At 35.0% G+C, this 13,135-nt stretch overlaps 1 protein-coding gene across 1 annotated transcript in view; it reads right to left on the bottom strand.

Annotated features, from left to right (window-relative positions):
- Window positions 1–440: 440 nt before the first annotated feature.
- Window positions 441–13,135, bottom strand: part of LOC123669366 (long-chain fatty acid transport protein 4-like) — a 30,946-nt gene continuing 18,251 nt past the window's right edge. Inside the window, exons 4-12 of the mRNA XM_045602972.1 lie at window positions 12,407–12,626; window positions 11,687–11,888; window positions 10,779–10,912; window positions 10,193–10,251; window positions 6,203–6,346; window positions 4,534–4,607; window positions 3,869–4,090; window positions 3,079–3,265; window positions 441–1,988 (exon numbers count right to left, since the gene is read on the bottom strand). Coding sequence (XP_045458928.1) covers window positions 1,837–1,988; window positions 3,079–3,265; window positions 3,869–4,090; window positions 4,534–4,607; window positions 6,203–6,346; window positions 10,193–10,251; window positions 10,779–10,912; window positions 11,687–11,888; window positions 12,407–12,626 — 1,394 coding nt within the window. The 3' untranslated portion in view covers window positions 441–1,836. The remainder of the gene's footprint in view (window positions 1,989–3,078; window positions 3,266–3,868; window positions 4,091–4,533; window positions 4,608–6,202; window positions 6,347–10,192; window positions 10,252–10,778; window positions 10,913–11,686; window positions 11,889–12,406; window positions 12,627–13,135) is intronic.

Here is a 13,135-nt window from a genome sequence, read left to right as displayed (position 1 = left end):
TAATTAAGACATATTTTCTACTTTCATTAGTCTTAAAACATTTCGTAAGGTTTATTAAGATTGTCAAATTTTTCTTGAGAGTAGTTACTATCACAGTTATCTAGCAGGTAAATCGTGTGTACCACTAATTCCCACACTTCACCAACGTAACTCAAGTTTATCAAGTTTATTTAATCTATCTAAGTTTGTCTATATCGTCTATCTAAGTTGATTTCATAACGCCGTGGTAGACGCTGAATCGCATCGTATTTATCCAAACTAACTAAATTATACAAAATTTGAGTGGAAACTGACTGTCTGCCCTTAATTGATTGTCAGAATATTTGGCCATCGCGCTTCACGGAGGCGAAACGTACGAAATCGTGTATGTAAATTATTTGCTTATTGCACGTGTAAGGAAATGGATAGATGTCAGAATGGTATGAAAAAAAAAACGAAAATATTTTCCAGGTATTTATTTACAACTTACAGTATTTTATCGAGCAGTCAGTACAGCCCTTTCTTTGCGGTCCTTGTAACAAGGCACGAATTAGATCTATTATTATAAACTCCACTATACGTAATGTAGGTATTCGAAAATGAATAGGAAACCTATCAGCGAATGCATATGTAATATAGGAACCCTAAAACACAACTTAATAGACTAGACTGCGGAATGTTATCTACAATTTACTATAAACGGCACAAGGAACTAAAACAAAACAAAAAAAAAATTAATTAGTGATTCAATATTGCTTACAAACCCAGAATCATAATATTCAAAGGATTAACTGATATTAAAAAAAATATATTTATCATACTAAACAAAACTATATATAGCATTTATTGGGTACATCTGAGGAGAACAATCATTACAAAAAAAAAATCGCTTTGGTCATTTTATGAATAAATAATACTTTGGACATCATGACCTATAAAAAATCAATTTTATCAATTTGCTAGACAAATATAAATCTCAACAAGCAATAAAAATCCGACTAATTTGAGATCTAATATGTATCAGTAGTTAGGTATATTAAAAAGAAATATTTGATGAATTGTCTATCAAATAGAAAATGTTTGCTATTTATTCTAAAATGTTAGTAACAAAAAAAAACTACGATATGTCGTACTAAATTGACTCGCAATTGTATTGTCAAGAAATAATTTACAATAGGTATAGAATGAATCAGAATACAAGTCGCTTTTAGATCACAGCACATATTTTAAAAAGCTTATAAGTACATATAAAAGAGGTCTATTAATCTCATTAACGAAGAGACAATTTTGCATATTTTGTCATTAATTTTTCGATTGAAATGTGGTCTCAGACCCTAATTATCTAGACTGTTGATACACCGTAAACACCTTACTAATAATTTGTTAATCCTTTCCTTGTACACCAAGAAGATTAAAAGTGCAAATAAATATAAAATATTTATTTTTTATAAGCTTAAATAATTCTCTCTTTCAAGAATACTCCCTTGGAGTCAGTGAATATTTTGAACTACCCATTTTTTAAATCACCCAATATTTAATTTAAAATGGTTTCTTCATGGAACCAAACTGTACCATTCGCGAAAAATCTTACCTATGATCCATTCGCTGAACTATCAATTAATGTCACCTTTATATGATAAAGACAGATCATAAAGTTACGGCAAACCACAAAATGTGTAATAAGTGTATAGACATTTTTTTCGCTTAAACACTGAAGAATTTTAGCCATCATTCGAGTCCTGTCCTGTCCATATTTTTTACAACTTGTGACTGATAATACGGTGATGTATTTTAAGAAGTTACTAATAAAACGAATGGACTTCATTGTAGGTATATAATTATTGTATCTATATGAGACTATAGTTTGACGCGACCGTTACAGATGTCATTGAATAGCTGCGTAGTAAGCGGCACAAAGTCCGGACCTGATCTGAAGAATAGTGGATCCTTGATTACGTCTGGATCGAAACCTTCTTTTTGATATTTCAACTTCTTTAATTTAAATGTACCTGAAAAATAATAACATTGGTTTAAATTTATAAATTGTGTGTGGTAGGAAAAAAAAGTGTAAAAGGTATGAAATTTGTTTCAACAATCACACAGCATACCTATTTATATGTACATAATATTTCTCTTCAAAAATTTGTTTTTGATATAACGCTTTGTTTTATTTGTGACACAATTGGCAATACTTTTTAACCAACTTCAAAAAAAGTGGGAGGCTCTTAATTCGACTGTATTTTTTAAATATGTGTTACCTCATATTCTTTTCACTGGGTGGACCGATTTCGAGGATTTCTTTTATCGAAAGATGATCTAATAAGTAATTTTTAAGTTATTGAGTTATTTAAGAAATGCTGTTTTGGTCAATAATTATCTACCTAAAACGGTCTGAGCTGCAGTTCTCTTTTTCTAGGCTCGAGGCGCGGAGCTGATATACAGCGAGACAGGAACATTTTATTCAAATACCTATTTTTTTAAAAGCCTCTCAGGTACCCTTTCCTCTTAAAAAACAGATTTGTTCAGCATCGTGGACTTTCATCTGCTTTATCTGAACATTTTAGCTTCTCCATACCATATATTCAAGCTCACTGCATTCAAAATAACTTTGCCCAATATTACAAAATCTTTAACAATTTTAAGAGAGGTAACTTAACTATCGTCTTTACGGTGGTTATTTCACACTATAATTTGTTCTAATTTGGTAAGCGTCCGATTAACAACTAGGCATTATAATATACTTAACGACTTAAAATTTACAATCGAAAGCTCAGTAATAACTTAGTAAAACAATTTAGTAGAAAATTCCAATCATTGCAATAAAAATGGTTATGTCAAAATAACTGTTTTTTGTTTTAGTCACAGATATACACGCATTTACGCATTCAACCTGTAACATTCCACAGCTGGGCATTCTTTCTCCATGTAGGAGGAGGATTGAAGCTTAATCCACCACGTTGTTTTACTGCGGGTTGGAGAATACGTTCCCTACTATGTGTAACGATCGTTATCAGTTATACATGATTAGCTTGTAAACTAAAGTCTTCCCACGTAAGCTTAAGGATTCATAATATTTGGTTTAGTCGCTAGATTACTAACTGGTGATCTCGATGTCGGACACGAAGCGCAGGAAGAGCGGGCGCGCGTAGGACGGCAGCGCGTGGTCGAGCGCGCTCGCCAGCCGGCGCGCGTCCTCCCGCGGCTCGCCGGCCGGCGCCGCGCCCGGCCCCGCCGCCGCGCTCAGCGACACCGCCGCCATGCCCGCGCGGCCCTCCGTCTGCGGGATCTGGAGGTGTGACCGATACTATGTGATTACTACGATAGGCGAAATCAAAATTCGACTATGTCGCAACGATTTAGAAAAAATATATGATTTATTTTATAAAAATAGAGACTAAATTTTGAAAAGGTTATATCGTATCGTAACTTAATCCTATATCATACCGCTATATTTAATTTATCAAGCTTAAAATCTATTATAATATATATTATAAACGTTAAAACACTTCACGTAACGCCATAATACCAATATTTTCTTGATAATAAGTACAAGAAGAAATTTGATGGTAACGTATAAGATGTTAGCTACTCAGTAAATCCATCAGGCGTCCGGATAAAGCCGGATAATTAGGTTTTTCGGATGCGTGCCTGGCAAAATTAAACGATGTATAGCTTGTCTGACTTTTTAAATTTGACCAGTCACCTCGCTCTCACGAAGCACAATTCGCGCATTTGTTCAATTTTTTTGTCGTATGTCGTATTAATATCTACTAATGATAAGACAAAATCCTTAATAATTTAGGGTGATCGCCTTTTTAACCAAATCTTCGGCAAAATTGTCTGTCTGTCTACTAAGTTTAACGACCTGGCAAATATTGGTGTATCTTACCGAGACGCCATAGACGACGCAGTCGCACTGCTGCAGCGCGGCGCGCAAGGCGTCCTCTACCTCGGCGGTGGCGACATTTTCGCCCTTCCACTTGTACGTGTCGCCGGTGCGGTCGCGGAAGTACAGGTAGCCGAGCTCATCCGCAACCAGGATATCACCGCTTACAAATGCAGCATCACCCTTGCGGAACACGTCGCGGACCAGCTTCTTGTTGCTGTCGCTCTGAAGAGACAAATATTTATACTTTTATAAACTTTCAATGTTTTACCGATAAGTACTATAAATAAATGTATAATATCTTGTAAATGAAGGATATTCACAAGATGGTAACTTTACCACTTAGGTGCTTAGGTGCACTAACCTACCTACGCTAGAGTAGTGCTTGATAAAGGGCACGTAACAAAACTTTATCGCATAATTTCGAGTTAAAAGTAATACATAGGCACCTACTTATCTTATAAATTTCATATATATACTTAACATGTAATTAACATTCTAAATCTAGGGATGACGTGCATACAACCAATAAATTATTTTTATTTTACTCAACAATAAAATATTTGCCACCACAGGGATGCAGATCAAATTCATTCAAAACTTTGAATGAATTTGACTTTCATAAATTACATATTTCATCAGTAAACTTATGAGAGTCAAATACTAACCTTGTCGACGTAGCCGTAGTACTCCCGCGACGCGTTGCCCTGCGCGATTAGGCCGATGAACATCCCGGGCTCGTCTGGAATACAAAACACCTCATTAAATTAATTTTATGACGCAAACAGACACGCTATCGACCATATAAGCTTTGATTAACATAACGTTGTCAGTTTGACTTCTATAAAATATTAGCTGTCTCTGTCACGCAAATTTGCATTTGTTACATTTAATAAAATAATATTTATTAAATTAACTGATATTGCTTATGGTTGGCTCATGAGAACCAACTTTCTGTGTTGATATTTATTTACATTTATTTATACTAGTATAGATTTAGTCACCTATTAGTTAAGTGGAAATTAAATTTGTATAAATTATCTCTAGATAGGCAATAAAAAAGCAATTATTCCACAATAGAGACTCTACATTTACACTAAAAGTTTTGATGAATGTACTTATTAGATTATGACCAAAAAAATCAATGTAGTTAACGTACTTATATATATATATGGATCGTCATTATCATCATATATCATTCTATGTATATATTCTATAAGGAAGGATCGTATGACATACTCTGCAAGCGAGTGTAGACATACCGGAAAACAGTATCCGCATATTGTGTAATTTATGCCATGATAGACAGTATTTATAATTTTTTTAGTCTAATAAAATTTTTATTTTATTTTTAACTTTATTTATCACTTTATTTTCAGCTTAATTAGGACTATTTTTAACTGACTTTAAAAAAGGAGGAGGTTACTCAATTCGACCGTGTATATATATAATGTATGTTCGGGGATAACTTTGTCGTTTATGAACCGATTTTGATAATTCTTTTTTTGTTGGAAAGGACATATCCTAAGTGTTGTACCATGATAAGGAAATTTTTCGATGTTATTAAAGTAGGTTTTTTTTTCGTTTGCCAGCAAACACGATTATAAATCGCTAATCGCTCATTAGCTATATAAGAAAAAAATATTTGCATATTATAATTAATTAGATGGTCCACTTAAATAAGACGACCTAAAACTTAAAACATACAAAACGGTCTTCATCATTTTAGCCTATCACAGTCCACTGCTGGACATTGGCCTCCCAAAAGTTCACGCCAAAAATGAGTGAGCTCATGTGTTTTGCCCATAGTCACCATGCTGGGCAGGCGGCAGGCTTATCCCTTAGTCGCCTCTTATGACACCCACGAGAACAGACCCCTCTCTATACACTCCCTCACAGTTCCACTACCACCTTGAAACTTATAAAGCCGACCGATGGCGGGATAACCATGCAACCACTGACTTTGAAACACACAGGCCGAAGACGGGCAGCAAAGCCAGCCCTGCGGTCACCAACCAGCCTGCTCGACGTGGTGACTATGGGCAACACACATAAGTTCATGGCATTTTTGGTGCGAACTTGTGAAGGCTCATGTCCAGCAGAGGACTGCAATAGGCTGAAATGATGATGATAATGATATTATGATTCGGTGGTAACTTTACGTTGACTATAATCAACTTATTAAAAACGAATATAATATTAATTTGTAATAAAAATAAATGACGATTGCAATGATAATGCGATAGGCTGAAATGATGATGAAATGACGATTCAAAAAAGCGTGTTGTTGCCTACTCGAAATAAGTCAATTTTAATTTAGAGTATAGGGATACTTACTTGGTTGGCATCGAATGCACAGCCCGTCGGGTCCGCGCACGAGGTCGCCGGCGTCATCGGCGCGCACGAGCGCGATGGGGTGCAGGCAGGCGGGCACCAGCTTCGGCAGGAAGCCCACTGCGCCCACCGTGTTGTCCACGTTGACTGGAGATTAACACGTCTTACATTTACGATATATAATTATATACCATCAATGTATAGAACAAGCCTAATACATTTACAAGTACACACCACCTTACTATTCGTCCCAGAATCCACCACCGCTACACGAGAATTTTATATATTAGATAAAATTGATGTGTTGTCTATGAATTTAAAAGAACTGTGGTTTTCTACTGCATTTATAGTTTTTTAAACGTTACTAAAACACGAATAAACGATTTTGAAATTTTTGTCTATCTATCGTTCCGTTTGTCCGGACTAATCTTCGGAACTACTGAACAGATTTTATCCAGTAATTTTCGCTAAATGGGATTTACGTGGAAAACCACATTTATCGCGCGCGAGTAACTACTACCCAGATAGCGCCAGAAGCGTATGTTTTAAAGTAAATAATACAAAAAATAGCAAAAAAAAATTCTTCATTCTGCTTACCAAATAATTCACTTTGTTTTGTTAAGTCCTTATAGTTATTTTTTTATTTAAATGGTAAATTAAAAACATTCTCAAATGTTTGTATGTATGTCTCTCTATGTGTATGTCATCTGTCTCTGAAACGCCTATAATAACATAAAAGAGGTCACAGGATAACATAGGTGTACTCTTTATCACATAATTCTTACGGGATCAGGATCACGCCGTTAAAAGATAATAACACTATCCAGGTAAAATCTCCCATGCGAACGAAGTCGCGGGTACAGCTATTTAAAAATAACATGAAAAAGTAATCTAAAAGTACGCGCTATTAATTTAATTACGGACACTAAATTAAGGTTAAAAGGAAAATTCTTTCAACATACAGTATTTAAACCTGCATACACCGTATTATAAATATTTACTAGTTACAAAGCTATTTATAACATACTACGAAATATATTTTCATCGAAGCTTTACTTATCGATAGGTAGTTCGTTACTAAAATTTCTATTGTAGATATATAAAATGTTCGTTAGATCAACGAAATGAACCAGATTTAAATTCCTCAAAAATGAAAATGACGTCAAAATGTTTCACATTTCAGTAAAATTAAAAAGACAAGTGACTGTGAATGTATACGGAGATTTTAAGAAAAAGTATTATGATAGGTTAAAAAAGTTGTTAAATTAAATTTATCAATCCCTTGTTCTATACGACTGTAAAAATGAAACACATATTTTATTCATAGTTAAATTAAAAAAAATAGTATCTTTACGCTCAAAGTCTAAACAAAAGAGTTGCAAGCTCGATATTTGATATCTGCCATTCCATTATTGTAGCTATTTAAATATTCTCACGCGGTACACACAACAGTACAGACGACAGACAGAGCGATTTCAGTCTAATATTAGATGTACTTAATTGCCAACTATTTTAATGTCGTTGACATTTAAAATTAACTTCTAATGCAACATTTGTAAACAGTTCTAAACAATGTGTTTTAATTCACAGACTAATTATAAAACGTTGTTCGTAGTGTGGTATATTATTATATTAACATGCGTGATGTATCATCAAACTACTCGACGATACTTCAAGTAGTAAGTCAACTCACAAAGATAATATGTGATGTTTACGATGATACAGATAAATTAGCGATGTTTAGAGAGTTTAGACAAAAAAAGTTATATTAATATGTTATTTTATGAATTAATATGTCATTGTGTTGATGGCGTTTCAGCCTGTAATGTATTACTGCTTCAGGCTCTTTCTTCAATCTCCATATAGGAGATGGGTCGGAGATTAATCCACCTCGCTGATCCAGTGCGGATTGGTGGGTATATTTCCTAACTGACTGCGCCCGCAACTTCGTCCGCGTGAAATTTAAGAAAAAAGTAATTGATCAGTTCGCAGAGTTATAAAATAAATAAATTTCTAAAATAAAAGTAGCCTAAGTTACTTCTTACTATATCAGCTATCTGCCAGTGAAAGTCCTGTCCAAATCGGTCCAGCCGTTTCAGAGATTAGCCGGAACAAACAGACAGACAGACGAAATTTTTAAAAAATATTATTTTGGTATATGTATCGTGTGGCTACGGCACTAAAAAATTTAGCAACTCCCTCTCCTCCCGTGGGTGTCATAAGAGGCGACTAAGGGATAACAAGGTTCCACTATCACCTTGGAACTTAAGAAGCCGACCGATGGCGGGATAACCATCTAACCGTTGGCTGTGAAATACACAGGCCGAAGACGGGCAGCAGCGTCTTAGGTGCAACAAAGCCAGCCCTGCGGTCACCAACCCGCCTGCCTAGCGCGGTGACTATGGACTACACACATGAATTCACATATTTTTGGCGCGAACTTGTGGAGGCCTGTGTCCAGCGGTGGACTGCAATAGGCTGAAATGATGATATGTATCGTGTATACATCCATATGCATTTAGTAAAAAGCTGTTATTTTAATATTACAAACAGACACTATAATTTTATTTATTTGTATAGATTATAGATATAGACTGATATATAGACATAGATGTATAAACAATTTTAATATCATATCAAAAATTAACCGTTCCAGAGGGGATCGAACCTGCATCTCCGACTGATCGTGTCAGTGCTTTAGGCAATTAAATAAATCGTACGAATAGATGATGAGTTACAATCGCTTTCCCGTGTCTATAGTAATGACCGAGACCGACATATTTACGTGCTCCCAAAGCACAATAAATGGAAACAAATGTTTATACAAGCACAAAAATCTATCCTGAATAAGAATAAAGCCCCCGACCGCCGAGTTTTACTCAGTGCCCACCCGCACCAATATACCTGAGCGGTTGTAGATACTAATGTATACGTCAACAACATGTTTTATAGCGCAAATTTGAATAATAAATAGACCTGAAATAATTTACTTGTTCATTCTTCATATTTATCGCAAACCCATTAGTTAAATACCATTAATTGATAGTACTTCACTACTATCAACGTTAATGCATTAAAAAAGAAAATATATATTTTATATTATAATGGAAAATAATTCTCATTTTTTTTAAATAATATCGACACCAACAATTTATAGGTACTACGCCAACTCGAATTTTCGATAAGTTGGTTTTTTAATGCGAACTTGATAAAACTTGATAAAAAAAATGTGAAATTGCAATGAATAAATTAACTATTAAAGATACTAAATTTCAAATAAGTTTCTTAATTAATATAAAAGGTACCTATCACGTTTTTCCCTTTTATAAGCCTCTATTGTAAAGTTCACTTTTATGAGTTAGCTTAGTATAAATTGCTGGTGTTGATATGTTAAATATATAAGTCTTAATACGGTTATTTGTACTTAAGGCAAATTAACCCACGACCTCGGATTGAAAAGCAGGGTCAGATCCGAACGTGGCTACGCGCCAGTATTTTTTTAAAATCACTTCAGGTTATCGCAGTCCACTGCTAGACATAGGTCTCTCCAAGTTCACGCCAGACATTATGGCAGGAACTCATGTGTTTTTCCCATAGCCACAACGCTGGGCAGGCGGGTTGGTGACCGCAGGGCTGACTTTGTCGTACCGAAAACGCTTTTTAAGTATGTACTTACATCAAAAGTTAACAGTTAAAACTAACTAACTTTTTAATAGGTTAATCTAACTACCGACAACTTTACCAAAGTCCAGCGTTATTAATACATAATAATTATTCTCATGTATATAATCACTACTCATTGTGTACCAAGTGACTCAATAAATATTAATTATGATTAAACAATTATACACCGCAAAAATTATACTGTACGCACTGATGTCATTGGTATTTGTTTTTGTAATATCAAACAACGAAAACAAATAATCCAGATACCTAACTATACCATATACGACAATACGATACGACACGACTATACGATAACTAAATACTTACTGATGTTAGCGTTCCCTTCTGTCGCGCCGTAAATCTCATTTATCTGTGGAACTTTGAACCTACAAAATAAATATGTAAAATGAATAAGTGTAACAAAATATTAGTCACTTGAAACAACAAGCACCGCGAAATGGAAAAACTAATTCAATTTCATAAAAACGTTTTATCCACATCCCAATGTCACAGGGTTTAATGATAATTATACGTATAAGCTTTTTGTACACTCCCTAATCTGCCTTCACTATTTATACTATGTCCTGTACACAAAGGTTGTCTGGAAGAGATCGCTCATCTGACTATAAACTTAAAAGTCTGCCTTTGTACATCTTTCTTTACTTGTTGCAAATGTTGCTGTATTTAAGGGGTGTGTAATATAAATAATAGGTAATTATATTAATAGTATTTACATTAAAATCAATATAAAGAAATAACTTGTAAGAATTACAGATATTCTGTTAGTAAAAATAGCCTTAGCAGAGACATAACTCCGTCAAGTATAACAGCACATTTTATTTATAATGACCAACATTTTCTGGAATAATAATCTTTGCTAAATCAGCAATACTAGCGATTTTCGAATATTTACCTGTCGACTACCTGCTGCCAGATGGCGGGGCGCATGCCGTTGCCCACTAGGATGCGCACGCGGTGCTGCGCGTCTGTGTCTCGAGGCGGCGCCGACACCAGGTAGCGACACATCTCGCCGATGTACTGTGCGACCTGTGTATAACATAAACACACTACACTGGCTTTTGCTTTGTCTTACACCGACTACAACTACTTTTTAGACACAACTTCTGCATTTTTCTGAGAACATTTACCATAGTACTGTATTTTTTTTGACACCATCAGAAAGTAGAGATTTCAACTAACAAAAACCCACCAACATTTTTAAAAAAGCTGGTACCTTGACGTGAGAATTTTCAATTGAAAATGAGGGTGCATTTTTAACCGACTTCAAAAAAAGGAAGAGGAGAGAAATATATATATATTGATAAACTTAACCAGGAACTTGCAGTTATATGTTCTTGGTACAAATCATATGGTCATATTGTCGATAAATTCTAATAAGGTAATTATATATAACTATCTAAAGTAATTGTTTCCTCTCTACTTTACGTCTGTTTTAATGACTCGAAATTAGAATTTAGTAATACAATAAGAAATCTAGTTGTTATTTTTGACAACTCATTTCCGTAGAGACCTCAAGTTGCTGAGGTCAGCCATATAATATACGCTGCAATCAGCAGTTTAAGGAAGTGGAAAAATTTGCTACCTATTCAAACAAAAATCGACGATAGGGGGTCGACGAAGTGTGACATTGTGTGATAAATGGCGGGGAGGAATCCTAAATTTTGTTACACCACAGTTCAGAATAGAGTATATCTAATTGTTAGTTAAATGAAAATAATAAAAATGCAAAATAAGTGACAATGGTGACATCACACTAGGTTGGGGAGGTTTGGCAAGGGCGGGAGAGAAAATTCAACTTACCGTGCAGTCATACTTGATGCAATCGGTCCAGTAGTTAGTGACAGAGAACTTGGAACGCAGCACGGAGGGGATGCCGTCGACTAGCGCCGCGCCTGTGCCCACCAGCCCGCCCGCCGTGTGGTACAGAGGCAGCGGGTTGTACATGCGGTCCGACGAGCGCAGTCCCAGCATGTGCACTGTGGCCACCACGATCAACAGGTACCTGTCGAATAATTCTATTAAACTCTTGTCAAGGGATTTGGACTTCATAACACTTGACAATATCGCAAACTTGCAATAGACAAAACTTGCTTGGGATCTTAATCAACTTTAGAGTCGTAGACAAAAAGTCAACAACTATATATAATATTTCACGCCATTTTTGGCTCGAACTTGTGGAGGCCTATGTCCAGTAGTCGACTGCGATAGGCTGATGTGATGATGATGTGATGAATATTTTTGTATTAGATAGATATGTTAGATATAGAATATTGTTGTATTTTTTGGTTAAAAATCTGAAGAAACTTAGTAATCGTACAACTACGTACGTACGATTTTATTTAAAATTATGCGATGTGAGCACTTTATTTATTTTATTTTACTCATGCTGCCAGACATTGAAACGGAATTTATGCTCATTGAACCGATATGCAATTATCGATCGTAACGCAGGTATATGTGATACGTGGTTTTCTTTTATGCATTACCTATATTTATAATATTTCACTAAATCTTACTTACTTAGAATTCGGTAAAACAGCAGCTTTAGGCATGCCAGTAGTTCCTGATGTGTAAATGTAGAGAAGCGTATCCCGGTATTGTGGTTTGTCTGTCAGGACAGGGTAGTCTGGTGGGTGCTTGTACATTTCAGCACAGAGATCAATTACCCCTGGGGCGCAATCGCCGTACAGTTGGAAAAGCTTCATATCGGGCGGAAGTTGATTTCCTAATTCTGCGATAGCTAAGAAGGACAAAATTTGAGATGTTAGTCTTGGTCAATTGTCAAAAGTGGCATTTTATATACATCTAAATTGGGAATTAATTTTTTTTCAAACAATCCATAGAATGTGTAAGAGTGTTATTAATAAGTACTCGGAGACTTCATCGACAAATAACTCGTAAGTATATAGTTACGAATTTAGGCGATTGGAAAAACACTTTGAAAAGAGTTACTTTCATATGTTGCACACATTATTGATTTAATTTTTATATCACATTTAAGGCATTAAATGATTGTGACGTCAATGAAGATAATATGATTAACTGAACTTCATTAACTTAATATCTATTATTAATATCAAATTACTTAAAAGCCTTTACATTATAGTTAATATCAAACAGGTAAAACGTAAAGCTCTACCTATTAGAAAATGAAAATCAATATCGAGGTACATACGTACACGTCTAGCCTAACGTCCATTTTATATAAATTCTCTGTTAATTAAATTATCTAATCATAATTATCTAATA

Source organism: Melitaea cinxia, chromosome 3 (assembly GCF_905220565.1).
Source record: "Melitaea cinxia chromosome 3, ilMelCinx1.1, whole genome shotgun sequence".
NCBI lineage: Eukaryota > Metazoa > Arthropoda > Insecta > Lepidoptera > Nymphalidae > Melitaea > Melitaea cinxia.
This window is presented reverse-complemented; position numbering and strand designations above follow the sequence as displayed.